Source organism: Esox lucius, chromosome 20 (assembly GCF_011004845.1).
Source record: "Esox lucius isolate fEsoLuc1 chromosome 20, fEsoLuc1.pri, whole genome shotgun sequence".
NCBI lineage: Eukaryota > Metazoa > Chordata > Actinopteri > Esociformes > Esocidae > Esox > Esox lucius.
The window spans coordinates 1,412,884-1,430,568 of NC_047588.1; the positions used below are offsets into that span (position 1 = coordinate 1,412,884).

At 42.9% G+C, this 17,685-nt stretch overlaps 1 protein-coding gene across 3 annotated transcripts in view; it reads right to left on the minus strand.

Moving 5' to 3' along the window:
* Nucleotides 1–15,190, minus strand: part of arid1aa (AT rich interactive domain 1Aa (SWI-like)) — a 43,167-nt gene extending 27,977 nt beyond the window's left edge. For 2 of the 3 annotated variants that reach the window (XM_010867090.5, XM_010867089.5), the window contains exons 1-8: nt 13,981–15,190; nt 11,081–11,299; nt 9,428–9,949; nt 9,100–9,234; nt 8,225–8,465; nt 8,031–8,120; nt 5,879–6,052; nt 4,916–5,240 (exon numbers count right to left, since the gene is read on the minus strand). In XM_010867090.5, coding sequence (XP_010865392.2) covers nt 4,916–5,240; nt 5,879–6,052; nt 8,031–8,120; nt 8,225–8,465; nt 9,100–9,234; nt 9,428–9,949; nt 11,081–11,299; nt 13,981–14,889 — 2,615 coding nt within the window. In that variant the 5' untranslated portion in view covers nt 14,890–15,190. The remainder of the gene's footprint in view (nt 1–4,915; nt 5,241–5,878; nt 6,053–8,030; nt 8,121–8,224; nt 8,466–9,099; nt 9,235–9,427; nt 9,950–11,080; nt 11,300–13,980) is intronic. The other variant, XM_010867091.5, reaches the window with a different exon arrangement.
* Nucleotides 15,191–17,685: the final 2,495 nt, after the last annotated feature.

A 17,685-nucleotide genomic window follows, 5' to 3' on the forward strand; every position in this document is an offset into this window, starting at 1 on the left:
AATGATGGCAGCACTCATACGTCTATTTCCCAAAGACAACCTCTGAATATGACGCTGAGCACGTGCACTTAACTTCTTTGATTGACCATGGAGAGGCCTGTTGAGTGGAACCTGTCTTGTTAAACCGCTGTATGGTATTGGCCACCATGCTGCAGCTCAGTTTCAGGGTCTTGGCAATCTTCTTATAGCCTATGCCATCTTCATGTAGAGCAATAATTCATTTTTTCAGATCCTCAGAGAGTTCTTTGCCATGAGGTGCCATGTTGAACTTCCAGTGACCAGTATGAGGGAGTGTGAGAACGATAACCAAATTTAACACACCTGCTCCCCATTAACACCTGATATCTTATAAAACTAACGAGTCACATGACACCAGAGAGGAAAAATGGGTAATTGGGCCCAATTTGGACATTTTCACTTAAAGGTGTACTCACTTTTGTTGCCAGCAGTTTAGACATTAATGGCTGTGTGTTGAGTTATTTTGAGGGGACAGCAAATTGACACTGTTATACAAGCTGTTCACTTACTGCTTTACATTGCAGCATAGTGTCATTTCCTCAGTGTGGTCACATGAAAACATAATCAAATATTAGCATAAATGTGATGGGTGGACTCACTTTTGTGAGATACTGTATGATTTATAATTCATATCACACAACATATTAACTCTTGTAACTTTCACAGGCAAAATAAAATGTTCGCGATAATACAGTTATGAGGCATCACATGACCGCGGGGTTGCAGTGATTGTCACTGCCCTAAATACACACTAGGGGAAGGACGATATGAGAATTTCACGCCATGATTATTCTGGCAAAAAATTATCCAGATTAATAACAATCCCAACAACAACTCTGGTTTCTAGCTCAAAACGGTTGATCGGATATTCTTCCATTACATAAATATTGTTCTTGTGCATTTAAAAAGACATTACAGTAAAATAATATTAAACAAGGTTTTTAATAATTAACTAATACTATAATAACATGTAAATGCGTATGGTTGCCAGCTATATTTGACAATACATTACAGAGGATGTTGGGGCATTTAGTATTGCCATTTGTACTACATTTGCCTTCATTGCACATCTATATATTGCACATCTGCAACATACATTATACTTAATACAAGCACATTTTCTGCCCTCTTCTATTCACACTTCTTGTTAGATGCTAACTGCATTTTGTTGTACTGTACTTGTTCAATAAAAATAAAGTTGAATAATAATAAAAAATATATTGATATATGTGCTCCACCAGATAAATATAACAAGTGGTCAGGAACACTTTGGTGACTGGCAAGAGATTTTAAGTCAGTTATCTGAGGATCAGGGGTGAAAACAGATTTCATATCTTACCAGTACTGACCTGTGGGTGCATGCACTTCTGTGCGCATTATATGTGCCTATTTGATGTGTTGATTCTTTATAATAATATTATAATTCACTATAATAGCTCCCCGTTATGTTGGGCGCATCATGTAATTTGCAGATCATACAGATCGACAATGTTATTTTGGCCTGCGAAAATTATATTATATTTGTCTTCTGTCAGTTTCAGTAAAAATAAATTCTAAATAAAAATAAATTGGCCTACAATATGAACAGAATTATAATTAGAAAGATATGCATAACAATGTACATCCTATTCATATTTTCTAAAGTGTCCAGTTTAACAGTATTTTTTTTGCATGCATCTCATATAGCTGCATGTCTTCTAGGATAATTATCATTGGTTTTGTTTGAGCTCAACTTTGTTTCAACAGCTTATTTTCTGCGGTAATGCAATGGACAGGTATTTGCATATAGCGGGAAGTGGAGACATGATCGGAATCTTTTTTTATAAGCTACTAAGTGTAGTGGTTAGACTTGAAGGCCTACAGGAATTGGAAAACAAGTTTATTCTTTCTATCATTCCCCATCGCAATGCATAGCCTAAAACACGGTTGACTTTGTGTGAGGTGATGATAATATAGAAGCCCCGTAACTCTTGGGGAGCTCCATTCTAATTAGCCTACTGTCACACACACCCCCCCCCACCACACACACCACACCCCACACACCCACCACACACACACACACACCACACACACACACACACCCCACACCCACCCCACACACCCACCCCACACACCCACCCCACACACCCACCCCACACACCCACCCCACACACCCACCCCACACACACACACCACACACACACACCACACACACACACACACACCACACACACACACCACACACACCACACACACACACCACACACACCACACACACACACCACACACACACACCACACACACACCACACACACACACCACACACACACACCACACACACACACACACACACACACACACACACACACACACACACACACACCACACACACACACACCACACACACACACACACACACACACACACACACACACACACACACACAGCAGGCTTAATTCGTGCTAAAACTCCTATTCAAAAAATAAACGAAAATCCAAACATGGCTCCACATTTTAAAATAGGCATGTCCAGCGATAATATAAAATGCAGGTGCAACATCAATGGCCACTGCAAGACAGGTTAAAACAATTTAGCGGACTTAATGCAGCCTTTTTGACTTTCGGACAAATTTGTACTCTGTTATCCTAATTATCTGACAAAAACTAAGATCTGATTATCAATCATCCCTGGCATATTTCGGATTGGATATGGCCGACTTAAGATAAGTTGGATTGGGTATTGATTTGACAAAAAATAAAATCAGACGGATGTTTTGGGTATCGGATAAAAACGTCACAGACACAGATCGGCAGACATAAAATGTTGTGATCCCAGGAAGACCTCGACCTTAGGACACTTTCTTGGCGGACAGAAGCACATTCAAGTAGTTCCAAGACGTTTATTCTTGCTCATCCTCCGGGAAAATACGGATAATAGGCTGATGGAAATAATGGATATTTTCCTAATTTAAGATTGCATTCTTGCAATGGAGAGTTGAGAAAGTTCTTTGGGTAAAATCTATACAATTAGTGAGATATGAGCTCCACCAGTTAAATAAAACAAGTAGTCAGGAATACTTCAGTGACTGGCAAGAGCTTTTTCAAGTCACTCCTCCGCAGATCAGATGTGAAAATAGATTTCTTACTGGTAATGACCAGTGGGCGCACTAACTTCCGTGCGCATTTTGTGTGCCTTATTAGCTAACGATAGGCCTATTTGATGTGCCGATTCTTCATAACTTTATAATTCATTATAACAGCCCCCGGTTATGTCGTGCGCATCATGTATTGTGCAGATCAAGTAGATGGTCAATGTTATTTGGGCCCGCGCAAATTATATTCAATTTGTCTTCTCCTGTCACTTTCAGTAGGAAAGCGTTAAATATTAGCCCACAAAATTATAATTACAAAAATCAAATGAGGTATGTATAATGTATATTGTATTAATACTTCCTACAAAGTTTGTTAACAGGTTTTTGCTGCATGCATCATAGCTGCAAGTCTTCTAGTGTATCATTGGTTTGTTTGAGCTCAACACTTTCAACTGCTAATTTCACATGGTAAAGGAATGGACAGGTATTTTCGGGAAGTGGAGATGTGATTAGAAGATTTTTTTGTAGACTACTTCCACCGGTGCTTTACCCCAGTAAGAGTAGTGGTGAGACTAGTACTGTTGTAAAGGAATTGGAAAACTAGTTTATTCTTTATATCATTACAATATAACCCCAACTCAGAACGACATTTCATTAAGATTTTTATTGGAATTGACAATATTCTACTATTTATGCTAGCAGAGCCATTTGGCTTCATTGACTACACATTGCAGAGGATTTTTAGTGGTGTTGTACAATGTGAAATGAGATGTACGCACAACTTGTGAAATAAAACAAGCAGTCAGGGAAATTTCAGCGACTGGCCGAACTTTGTCAAGTCACTCATGTGAGGATTATCCCAATTTACGATTATTGGAATTTCTCCCCGATTTTATGAGTATTTTCCATCGTGAGGAGTACCAAAATCGTCCATCATCCCATCCCTAATACACACCATACTGTGGACTACACGATAACATTGTACCCCTAGTATTTATCCAGAAAACTACAATGGTTCACAGGAGGCAAATGGTAAGGTAATATGTCCTAGTTATGGCAAAATGTAAATGGAAAGAGTTAAACCCAATGTCACCTTAAAATAATAGATTTTGAGCATCATTATTTTAAAATAAAATAATCACAACACATCAAAATGACAATGTATTTCTTTCAATTGTGCAAAAATAGAGAATTGGTCAGGGGCTTGAATACTTTTGCATGGCACTGTATCTAGCATGTAAAACCTTATATTTGAACTCAGGTCTGGCTGATAGAGACAGTATAATGGCTCAGACACACAAGACCTCTGTCAATCCCCATGCTTTGCACACCTATAAGGACTGGAGTGACAGCAGAGAGGGAAAGTACACTAAATCAGATTTATGCTATGCATTTCATGCATAGGCAGTTGTGAGCCTGGCATTTCTCATTGTGACAGAGGGGGGCTAGAGAACATCTTGTCTGCCTTGGTCTGTCTACCTGAGTCCTTATCGATTTTCTCCAGCTGCACTAACCATTCCTCCTCTCACTGCCTTCAATGGACCTTCAATGTAGAGCAAGACCTGATCGTTAACACAACAACTCATACTCAACTTTTTAAAGCCCTTTAAAAGTTCCATACATTGTACATTTAAGTAATTTAACATCGAGACCAACTACCAGTGGTTGGCATACACATTTTGAAAAAGGTCCTTTGTGAAAATGAAATCTTACATGTTTGAGAGTTCACTGGGGAATGAGTTGGGTTTGAGTAAGCTTGCTGGACATGATAGGATGAGAGAGAGTGGACCTCTGCTGTAGGGGGAGATAGGAAGAGATGTGGCATACCTGCTGTGCATGGAGTTAGTAGCGGTGTGCTGCATGGCGGCTGACTCCTGGGCCTTCCTGTTAAGCCCGGGGGGGGGGCACATCCCTGAGCCCACCTGAGGTGGCATGTTGGGACCCATGTTGGGCGGCATGTTGGGACCCATGATGGGGGGCATGTTGGGACCATAGGGACGTGCGCCCATCTGACCTGGAGGAACTCTACCCTGGGGCATTCCTGTGTATGGAGGACCTCCTTGTCCAGACATGGGGTTCATAGGATTGCCTATGCCAGGGCCAGGGTAGTTGGCATTGGGCATGTTGCTGTAGCCAGGTTGCCGGGGGTAACCTGTAGTGTAAAGGGCAAAACCACAGTTAGAAAAATACATGTATAACAAAACAAAAGAAAAACTGCTCAGGGGGACAAAAAAATTATATGTTGGCCTAGTGTGGTCCAGCAGTTAAAGCTGAAAATGCATGTAATCTTTCATTTAAAAAAAATTACTTGAGTTTCAAATGGTGAAAGACATGCTTTAATGCAAAATACTGTTGAGAAGTTTTTCAATGAGGCTGTGCACACTGAGCTCTGAAGCTAGTGTCAGTGGCTGCTCTACTGATAGGAGGCTTTGCTACGTCAGCTGACTGTTCTCTGAAGCTAAAAATAGCTGCTCTGGGAGAGGGAGGGGCGAGCGATAGAATGGAATTCCTACAAGGCAGAGACATATAACAACAGGCAACTCTACATTGCGGTGAAAATGTAGCAGTGAATAATCATAAACAGGCAGAAACATGCTAAATAATCACAAGTTATCAGGCATTTAGGGGAAATATAATTACATTTCAGTTTAACAAATGCTAAAATGTATATTGGTGTTCCACGGTGTAATTAAACTCCCACTTGTCTAACCAAACAGTCTTCACAAAACTAAACCAAAGGACTCCATAGTGAATGGTTTTGGCCCCCACGTCCCCCTTGTTAGAACTCACCTTGCGGCCCATACTGGCCACCCTGAGGCCCGTACACCCCCATGGAGTTGTTCTGCTGCTGGTAAGGCCCCATCCCAGGGTGGATTTGGCTCCCAGAGGATGGTCGGGGTGACAGGGCTGCTGCAGACTGGGGCGAGCCGTAAGGAGGCATCTGGGGGTTCCTCTGCATGAACCCTGGCAGGAGGAGGCAGGCAGAGGGGAAAGGTCAATCCCCCAATGACAAAACCAATCAATCGCTTTTATTTTACAAAGCCCTTTTTACATTGGCAGTGTTCACAAAGGGTTTATTCAGATACCTAGCCTAGAAATCTCAGAGAAATCAACAGGTTGATGGACAGTGGCTTAATTTTTATTAAAATACAATTTATAACAATTGTACATACCAAAAAAAGCGTAGAGGGAGAATCAGTTAGCTCACTTGCGGCAGAGTTTAACAAGCAACGCACCTCACAAGAGCAATGTCCAATGACGCTTGGGTATAACACATGTTGTCACGCTGATTACATGTCGCAGACAGCACTGCCATTAGACACTGGACTACAGTTTACACTGACTGGTGGGGAATATCAACTCTGCAAATGAATATTGTTCACCCATGCCCTCCAAACTAAATTAAGGGCCAAAGTGGGAGCTTTTGTAAATTGGACATCCTCAAAAATGGTGTAGAGACATGTGTGCTCCATGTCAAAACCACTTGCTTTTCAAATGTGTAATTTAATGGTTAACGGAGATATGAATTAGTTATTCTACTATATAGTAATACACAACATATCAAGCCTGAAATGAGAGGCTTTGAAAAACCAATCCCAGACACATAAAACGCAAATCTAAACTGCTTCCAGTTTTGATGAGGGTTCCCACAAAAAGTGGCAAGGGCGAGCACTTAGGAGCTGTCTACACTGCAAGTGGAGTCCAGCCTCAGGTCAAGTTTTGATACAGTTTTAAAATGAACACTGGCTAAATCCTGTAAGGTATTATTATGAATGGGTGATTCAAGCCCTGAGGGATTGAAAACAGCGGCATAGCAGATCAAGCGGTTATTTTGTTGGTAAGCTGATAGTAGCAGCAATACAACACACAATAGGTTTGCATTATTTGGATGCAATATACAGCTTTAGAAAGAATTTAGAGACCACTGCAAAATGATCAGTTTCTCTGGTTTTACAATTCATAGGTATGTGAGTAAAATGAAGTTTTCTATAAACTACTGACAAAATTACTCCCAAATTCTATATAGAAATATTTATATGTAGAAAACAACTGGTCAAAATAAAAAAAAGTATGCATTGTTTTCAGATCTCAAATAAAGCAAACAAATTTGTTTTAACTAAGGAAGAGTTCAGAAATCAATATTTTGTGGAATAACCCTGATTTTTAAATCACAGCTATCATGCGTCTTGGCATGCACTCCACCAATCTGTCACATTGCTGTTGGGTTACTTTATGCCAATCCTGGCACAAAAATTCAAGTAGCTTGTTTGATGGCTTGGGACCATCCATCTTCCTCTTGATCAAATTCCAGACGTTTTCAAAGGGGTTCAGGTCTAGAGATTAGGCCGGCCATGACAGGGTTCTGGATCTGGTGGTCCTCCATCCACACCTTGATTGACCTGGCTGTATGGCATGGACCATTGTCCTGAGTTGGGGAACATTGTAAGAGCAGAAGGAAGCAGGTGTTCTTTCAGGATAACCTTGTACTTGGCTTGATTCATGGGTCCTTCACAAAGATAAATCTGCCTAAATCCTGCCTCGCTGAAGGAACCCCAGATCATCACCTATCCTCCACCAAATTTCACCGGGGGTATGAGACACTGTGGCTTGTAGGCCTCTCCAGGTCTCCGTCTAACCATTAGACGACAAGGTGTTGGGAAAAGCTGAAAATTTGACTAGTCAGAGAAGATGACCTTACTCCATTCCTTTAGGGTCCAATCCTTATGGTCTTTTGCAAACTTCAGCCTGGCTCTTTGCTTCTCATTGATGAAGGGCTTTTTTCTTGCTTTGCATGACTTCAGCTCAGTACCTCATTAAGTAAAATGAGGTGTGCCTGTGTTGGAATTTAACAGCCACTGGAATGGAATGGCTGCCATACATGTAGGTCTCTTAATTTTTTCCAGAGCTGTATAACAGGGCTGTCCTAAGTCAGTAAATTCACCTCTTTCCTGGGCCATGGGTGACTGACTCATGGCTTGGTGCAAACTCCCATCAGACTGCCCACTTGATGGTCTAGGGGGAATCTGGGTCACTGAAAAACAAGAAATGTCATTTGAATCTACACATTCGTTTGCAAAAAATGGGCACACATTAAGGGGGGAAAATAGTGCAGGAAAACTATACAGACGGGCCCACCTGGCATAGTGGAGGGTGAGAGGGGCCCTGTGCGTGAAGTGGTGGCACTGGCGGGGGAACCGGCAGGTGATGGTGAGGGCCCTCGGATGCCCGGCAGATGGGGTGAGGTATGGGGGGAGAAGGGAGACTGGGCCGGGTTGCTCTGCTCGCCCTGGCTGCTCGACACACCTGAAGTGCTCACACCAGGACTTAGAGCGCCTTCCGCACCAGTGGGCAAGTCATCAATGGAACCTGAGAGATCCTGCGGACCAAAGACCGGGAGAGAGAGAAGGTGCCTGCAGTGAGGAGACGCTGTCATAAAACGCCGGCCTGGTTGAATCCAATCGACAAGGCAGCCATTAGGTGGCTGGGCAGTGAACAGCGAGAGGTTACGATAACGACTCTCCACGCGCATCCTGACACTAGGTTTCCAGACACGTGACAAATACACACTCTTCACACACACACCCAGAGGCTTTTGTCCCTATTTATCTTGTCAAGGAAAAAGAGAGAGTATTAGTGCTGGTGGTTGCCATGGCGACAGCGGATGTGTGCTGAGTCAGCACCGAGCAAACCTTGCCATGTGAATCAGGTTCACACAGAGACAGGGGGGAAAAAACGCACATGCTTCCTCGTGCTCTACTTAAATGTGATGTCAAAATATGTATTTAATATATAATTTCTCTGAACAATTCAGAAAAACATGCTGTGTGTGCCCATTCACATGAACACACGTGGACATGCGCGTACTTGACACAATAAAGGAGAGACATTAAGTACAACAGCACAAAACGCTGTTGTTATCTGAGGACAACATCTGGTCGCATGCCGACATCTTGCAATGCGCTATGAATGCCGGGGAAGGGGGTAATTGGCTGTATAAACGTATAGTATACCTTTGTGCAGGTTGGGTGAGGACTCACCGGTAGACTGGATGGCCGACCTTGCATGCTGACGTCCTCCGAGCCGCTTTTCGGCGGGTTGGAGGGAGGGCCACTGGATTGCAAGCTGAACGAGTCCTGGGACATCTCCTGGCAGAAAGAGAATGAAATAGTTGGAAAACAAAGAGCCTAAGAGTGAGAATACTCAGTAATACCGCTCTAATACCATCTACTGAGGAAGTTTCACAACCAGTGCTCATGCAATTAACACCAATATCCAATGCAAATAAACCATACGATGGTGATGACAATTGCAAAAGCAAGCAAACACATACACCCGTACCTGCGGAGGCGGAGGAGGGAAGCGTTGGTACGTTGACTGCTGTGATGGAGCAGTTTGTTGTGGAGGATTCTGGGAATAGGAAGCCGGCTGGCCCTGTGGTTGCTGAGGCGGCTGTTGGGCAGGTGTTTGGGACTGCTGCGGGCCCTGTGCCGGTGGATAGCTGTGCTGGGCCTGCAAGGCTGCCGAAGCCTGGGAGTTTGCCTGCAGCGGAGGCAGATTGGTAGGCCCCTGGGACTGGGAGTAGGGCTGCTGAGACTGCCCTTGAGACGGACCCGGCTGAGGGCCCTGGGATTGGGGGGGCAAGTGGGGTGGCTGCTGATAGGGTGGCCCGCCTTGGGAGTGCGGGGCCGACGTCTGGGCCTGCTGGGGGTAGGGACTCTGTCCACCCTGCTGTCCAGGAGGGGTCTGGGGGTAAGGCCCTTGATGCTGACCCGGGTGGGAAGGCTGGCCCTGTTGGCCATAGTAGGGCCCCTGGCCCTGTGGGCCATAACCTCCTGGTCCCTGCTGTCCATAGGAGGCCATCTGTACACAAGCACAGATCCCACAATTAGAACAAAAGTAGAAACAACTACCACTGCACACATTAGAGATAAAGGTATCCATATTCATAGCCAACCGTTGTCTGGAACAGCTCAGTCTGTGCTGTGAACTCAAAAACACAAATAGGCAATTTCCTTAGTTTTACTATTTTCCATATTGTAGAACAATAGTGAAGATATCAAAAGAATGAAATAACACAAGAAATCACGTAGCAACCAAAAGTGTTTAACACAAAATACATTTCATATTGCAAATTCTTTAAAGAAGCCACCCTTGCTGCCTTGATGACAGTTTTTCACTGTGAATTCTCTCAACCAGCTTCATGAGGTAGTCACCTGGAATTAATTTCAATTAACAGGTGGGCCTTGTCATATGTTAGAGGAATTACTTTAAGACATGAAGGTCAGTCAATGTGGATAATATCAAGTCTCTTCAAGAGCAAGCACAAACACAATCAAGAGCAATGATGAAGCGGTCTCATGAGGACTGCAACAGAAAAGGAAGACCCTGAGTTACACCTGCAGCAGAGAATAACCTCATTAGAGTTACCAATCTCAGACACCGTCAATTAACTGCATCTCAGATTGCAGTCCAAATAAATGCTTCACATTGTTCAATTAACAGAAACATCTAAACATGAATTGCTCAGAGGGGACATTGCGAATCAGGGCTTCATGACATAATTGCTGCAAATGAACCAGTACTGAGGGACACGATTAATAATAAGGAGAGATCAGCATGGGCAAAAAACATGAAGAAATGGTAAACAGACCAGTGGAAATCTGTCCTTTGGTCTGAGTAGTCCAAATTTGAGATATTTGTTTTCCAACCGCTGTGTGTGAGACGAAGAGTGGGTAAACAGATTCTCTCTGCAGGAGCGGTTCCCACCATGAAGCATTGAGGAAGAGATGTGATGACGTCTTTTTTTTATATTAATGGATTTTGATTAGACTTACTACATGAGTTTAGGTTACTACATGATTCAATGTGTTAGTTCATAACACTGACATCATTATTATTCTATAATTTGGGAAATAATCTAAATAAAATAAAAACTTGAATGAGGAGAGGGACAGAGTGTGGGATACGTCCCAACTGGGTGACACCACTGACCTGTTGCCCATACTGCATTGCCCCCATCCCCGCAGGGGGCCGTCCCTGCATGCCCACCGAGTATCTTTGGGGGCCGGGGGGACCGTAGCCCTGGCCAGGGTATCCAGGACCCTGCTGGGCCCCTGGGGGTGGCCCCTGCCCAGGCTGTTGTGAGTATGGACTGCCCCCGCCAAATGCCTGGCCCCTCATCTTCGTCATTGGATCCATTGCACCTGGGGGCTATGGAGAAGACAGAACACAATATTCCAAGAAATGGGGTCAGTTAAGGTTGATAGGATGCCCCATAGATTATTTGAAAAAATTGTGAAGAGAAGAACATGGAACTTAAGCAATTTTAACAGCTTTCTTCAAGTATGCAAGAAAGCAAAGTAGCAAAGTCATATTGAGCAATAAAACTTAAAGTTCTAATAAGGAGACATTCTGTCATCCTGATGGACATCAAAATTATAAATATGACTGATGCCATGTCTGCAGAACACACAAGAGCATTACTAGGTCAAAGGGAACGAGGGTAGAGGATTTCTTTCCCACGGTCATTAACTTGATTTTTATCCTTCCCTAACTGTAGTTCCACAAGTCAGCTATATATCTATATATATCTATCATATCAAATGGAGGGCAGCCTGCCCAATCCTAAATACATCACAGCTGTGCTCCTGTTTGGTTTTGGGCCAAGTTCATATTCTTTTTTTGCAGATATTCTGGCTCTGAATGAATGACAAGTGAAAGGGAGGAATAAGTAGCCAATGCACTGTTCTCTTACGGCGGAAACACCAACTTTCAGAAAGGTAATCTCAATGTAGAAAAGCAACAAAAAAGACTGAAAATCAACAAGTTAAAAAAATTACTCCAAGTTGATAACATCAGGTGGACAGGCCAATAAAAACACAATGTACCACATCAAGTTCGTACAGGCTTGGATTTGTCGTATTTGCCACTGTCTGTGCTCACTGGACAGCGACTTGATGGCTTGCTGCCAAACAAAGGCCTTTAGAAATGGATGGCAAAAAAAGAAGACTTGTGACATTTCCCGGCTCCCAGATAATGAATTGAAATGAAATAAATAAAACTGCACATGGCTAATCTGCATAAGACAGAGTGGTGCCTCCCTAGGCAGGGAGAGGCAACTGGACTGTCTCTGTGATTGGCCCGCGGGGATGGGGGATTCTTACAGTCTCACACTCGTGCACACACACAGTTGGAGTGGCACGAGATAGTGCAGCTACTGGTGTCACACGCACAGATCATGTTCACCTCACAATGCGCACACAGCAACGCCATAGGATGTAAAACTAGCTTGAGCCTCAGGAATACATCTGTCACTCAGGGACAAAACCATCTAACAGAACATTGTGGAGGATGACATCGCCCATAACGCGTCACTGTCTTATACTGCCATCACCAACCTAGTGTTGAATGTAAGCATGCTCCACTCATGTCACATTTGTTACTGGTAAATGTCAATATTACAAACATTTGAACCTTGTGTCAAAATACTGTAGGGTGCAGTTCCTAACCACTAAGAACAATTCCAGTTTTAGATGTAGCCTAAAAAACAATTGTGCAAATAAAACTAAATAATACAATATCAACTTGAATTCGATTATTTCCCATTTGTCCCTAAATTTGAGGGGTGGGGGCATAGAGATTAGGGTAGACATCCATAAGATACTATTAAAAAAATGCAACAGGCATTTTCCACCAGCTTTGGTAAATGACAAATACAAATATTGCAAATACTGCTTCTTCCATACAAAGCTTATATAGCTGTTAAGATAAAACCTTTTTGCAATGCTGGATCATGAGACAATAAATGAAAAATAGGTATGGGCGTGACAATACCATTAAAGGCGATTAACTTGTTAAATGAAACAAACTACAACCATCTCCCCTTTTTATAAAACACATTGTCTATAAAAAGAAATACTAGGCTACCAAGAATTTGGGGGAAACAGATTATTGCAAGTAGAACATTTCCAAAACCTGTAGAAATGCGTTTGGTATAAGTAATATTAGATTTGTGGAGCTTGGGGGAGCGCACTCTGATCATGAACTCTTGTTGCATGGCAAAAAGCACAAGATGAAGAGCCAATCAGATCTCAGCTAGCATGTCAACCCAAGACCAACTGTCTCCTGGCTTTGACAGAAGGAGCTTTACCTCCACAATTCAAATCCCAGAGAAAAATAATCTGCAGTCAGTCACTCAAATCACTAGGCCAATGTTTACAAACAGCATGCGGAGGCAGAAGCTGTTCCTCGCAACATAAACGCCAAATGACATTTTAAAAATAATTAGGTCAGTATGTGACCATTAAAATGAAATTATTAACATAATTTAGGAATTAGTACAGTCCACTTCCAATCACTTAGCAATTCGCGACATCAGGAAACTGGTCTCGCATTTCCAACACTATGTCCACAAAACTACGTTTACCGAATCAACTATTCGACCAAAAATTGTATAGTATATATATGAACATTCGATATTGCATCAAAATGACTGACGTTAACAGTATTAACACTTAGAAATATCAGTACTATGGAATAACACCTCATTACGCTGAATACTGTCCCGCAGACGGACAAGTCTGGGGAATACACGCCTTTAGAGCATTTTTCACCTCTTTCAAGATTCGGCCCTCATACTCAGAACGTTCCAAGTTCCATTTCATAACGAGCATTATCAAAGAAATGGATCCTGAAAGTGATCCGTTTCTTACTAACTAACTAAATACGCTTTAATGAGGTGGTGTTTGAAAAACGACAGGCAGCCATTTTAGAGTGTCTTTGCTAGCGATTTGCTAGCAACAGACAATGGCTGGCCTGCTACGTTGTGAACTACATAGAGTACACCATACGTACCACAGTCACAAAGGTTCCGTGGAAGAACTTAACTTTACCTGGGTTCTACCTAGTGGTTGACCTGTACTTCCCGGGCTCATAGGCGGCGGGTGATGGGTCCTTTGTTGCCAACCCGGATTGCCCCCTCCATACTGACCGCTATTGCCCATGTCTGTTGGTCCCTTACTAGCTCCTTCCTGATTACTATAATCGCTAGATGGGTAATTTGGATATACCCGCGTAGAGCTTGGGGAGGTTAGGAGCTGGTTTAGGGTCGGGGTGGAAGTTGGCTGTGGATTTCCCATATTATATCTTTGATTATTGTAAGATGCAGCCATTGATGTGGGTCCTCCTGCTGGTTGCTGCTTAGCTGGCTGTCCCCCAGCTGCCGGAGCCTGGGTATTACGCGGGGAGTTCATGCCGTATCCTTGGCCAGGATAAGGAGTTCTGTTCGGGAATGGATTGTAATTGTTAAACTGGTGGTTAGAAAAGCCATGGTCGTGCGAATTGGGTTGATATGGGTCCATCATGTTGCTCGACTGCACGGCTGGACCTGTAGCAGCTGCCATGCCAGGGCTTTGTTGTCCGCCATGTTGATGAAAAGGGGCCCGGCCGTAGTGTTGACTGTATCCATAAGAAGGTGGTGGAAAACCGGACCCATGGTGGTGTACCATCCCGGGGTGATTACTCCCCTCGGATCCGATGGAATCATTCTGATTATTATTAGCCCTGGACGGGTTCCCGTTCCCGTTCTTCATCTCAGGTTCCCCTCCTCCCCCTGCATTTCCCACATCGGCCCCGTCATGCAGATCCCCCCGACCTGGAGATCCGCTCCCTAATCCCAATTGTTTGTTTTCCTGTTGCTTTTCCCCCGGTACCGAATCCTCCTTTGGGTCTCGATCCGGTTTTTTTAGTTCGGAAGGCGGGCTAGTGTTGAGAGTGGCGGCGCTGGCGACCTGAGCGGCCATGATACCCCCTCTCGGCGAGTCAGTCACAATCAAACGCTAACATTGAATATAAATAATTGTTTATAACCATTTATCTTTGTCCCGACTCATTCCCAATCCATTTCACCGGACCGAATCCGGTTTCCTCTCCTGTTTCCGATGTTAAAATAATTGGACACGTAATATTAAATCCAAAGGATGCATAAAAACCGACACACAATATTGTAGGGGTTCTATTACTGAGCGAGAGTATAGGCACCGAACGGAGCAAACCAGCACGAGGCTCTGCGAGATACAGCCATTTTACTGAGCCGCACAGACAGAAGTAAAGTACGGGTTGGATCTCTATGGGATCACGGAATGGGTTTGTCAAATGATTTACATTGCATATACGGAAACCAAGAAAAGCAGTTGCTTTAAAAACGCGGTGTTATGTATTACATTCCATTATTATAAAACTTATATAAGCTTTTTTACATTATACCGTAGTTTTATTTTATTTTATATTCCACATTCGACAATGAGTTAATTGATGATTGGTCGGAATGTTTTGTTTGGTTGAAAGACTGCTGCCATGTGTACGGACTGAGATCGAGGAGGTCTCATTTCACCAGTGTTGATGTGTCATAGTGTGTAGTTTTGCAAACTGCGGAGTGCATAATATGGGATCAGATGAACGAGTGAACAGAGCAAGGTGGTAAGAAATAAATAAGGAAGTGTTTCTCAGGATATTGTGACAAGTTACAATCTCGTAAAATTAAAAATCTCTAAACTCAGTTAATATGGATATTAACTCAGAATGTAAGAGGGAAAACCTTGCCTGAACGAGCCTATTAATGCACCCTTTCCCTAATTCCCTACCCACCCCCTCTGTCTGTCTCTTGCTCAGCAGCCGTGCTAGCAGAAACACTCCTCGTGAGTGTGGGGGATGGGTAGCGCGCACAGCTTTTTCAGCCGCCAACATTGAACTAGTACGCTGGCCAACCCTGACCTTGCCCTGAGAACGAGGGAAATCCCACTCACACACAGTTACTCATCTGATAGAGCACATCTGGAGTTATATTCAAAATTATGCACATTGTTCTTTGAGATATAATATCATATCAAAATGTCTTTGCCTACAACAAATAAGATCCCAGATTTTATTTTGGAGGGGGTGGATGAATGTGGTGGTTAAGCTACAGTACATTTTGATCAATTTGTGATCAATCTACGGTTCCCACAACCCCCCATATAGACCTCCCTTCTCTTAGTGAGAATGACACACACACACACAAAGTTGCTACAGGGGGAGAGATTAGGAAAAAGGCAGGAAGTGCCTGTTATGAGGCAAACTCACTAACTCGCATGTATAAACATTCCCAACTCAACCTCACATTCTCCCTGACACATTGGGATAAGTCCCACACAATCACATACACACCTAAATACACATTTTCTAGTGTGTTTGAGGAAGTGCCACTCTGAAACACTCACACACACACTAGGGAATGCTTGACAGAAGTGCTACTTGGTAATCCTCTCTCTCAGACATGAGCAGATTGAGAAAACACTTCATTATAGATGGTACTTTCCCCAGTGGAAAAATCTTTTCAAACGAATCAGACCACCTTTTACATTTGTGTACAGGCTAATTGCGATGTCTCTTCCAGATTCTAGTCTGCCATTCCCCCTCTCAGTGAAAAGGATTTTGACATTTCACTGAAGACAAAATTAATGAGTTTCTCAAAGCCACATTATTGTGTCAAAATAAGAGAAGTAGGAGTAGCTTGTGTAGCTTTGGAAGACATGCAGGGCCTTCCATCCCCAAGAAGACACAGGGCCAGTTGTGCAGAAACACTGATTTAATGTGGCTTCCTCTGCCCGCCTGACTTAGTTTTTTTAATGCTTTGGCCACCTATAAATGCTGGAGTAGATTTCAAGGGATCTAGGGATGGAGGTTTGGACATACTGGTGCCATCTCCTGGTCAACAAGTGAAACACACCTCAGCCTAGATATCTATACATTATGCTTTTAAGAGTATTCCTTCATCAGACCCTTAAAGATAAGCATAGCCCATTTTCACTGCCAACATACTGACAGATTTGACATGAAATAAAGTTTTTATAATGCTTTTCAGCATGGATTCAAATATACTTCTACTAATTTGTGAGCCTCTGGAAACTAATGTGAACCATTTTATTGAGACTGTTAGTCAAGATTGCTTCCAGCTTTCTAGATGGTTGCAGTATTTGTTTAATTTCATTCTTTGACATGTTGGCTGCAAACTGAGGGCAAGACCTTGAAGTGTGAACAGTATTTTATATGGAATTCCATTCCATGTTTTGAAAACAACTCTGCACTGAGCTCAACCAGGCAAATTACTGACTCAGTTAGGACAATGCTTCTGAAGGTTATCATGTTTGTTCCATAGAATCTGGGTTTATGATGAAACACCAAGGTCATAATTACTGCAAACTTGAGACTCCAGTGTTATTTAAGGCCCTCTAAGCAAGCACTTGTTTAGGTTCCATTATCAATATTGCATGACATTTTACATCTAGTCTATCGTGTTGATTTGCCTGTGCAAATCAGTTCCTACCATCGGAGAACAAAGGTTAAATAAATGGATTTTGGAAATAAATGAAAACAGCTGCATGTGTCCAGTACATATTCTGCTGATCGAGTTTTATTTGGTGTTCCCTACCTCTGCCTTTAACCTCATCTATACGTGTCATAGGTCTAGAGTACTTTGGCAGATCGTGATTTTAAAAGTAGTCCACCACACGCTCTACACTGGTAAGACAGAGCTATACATCCAGACAAACACAAGCACA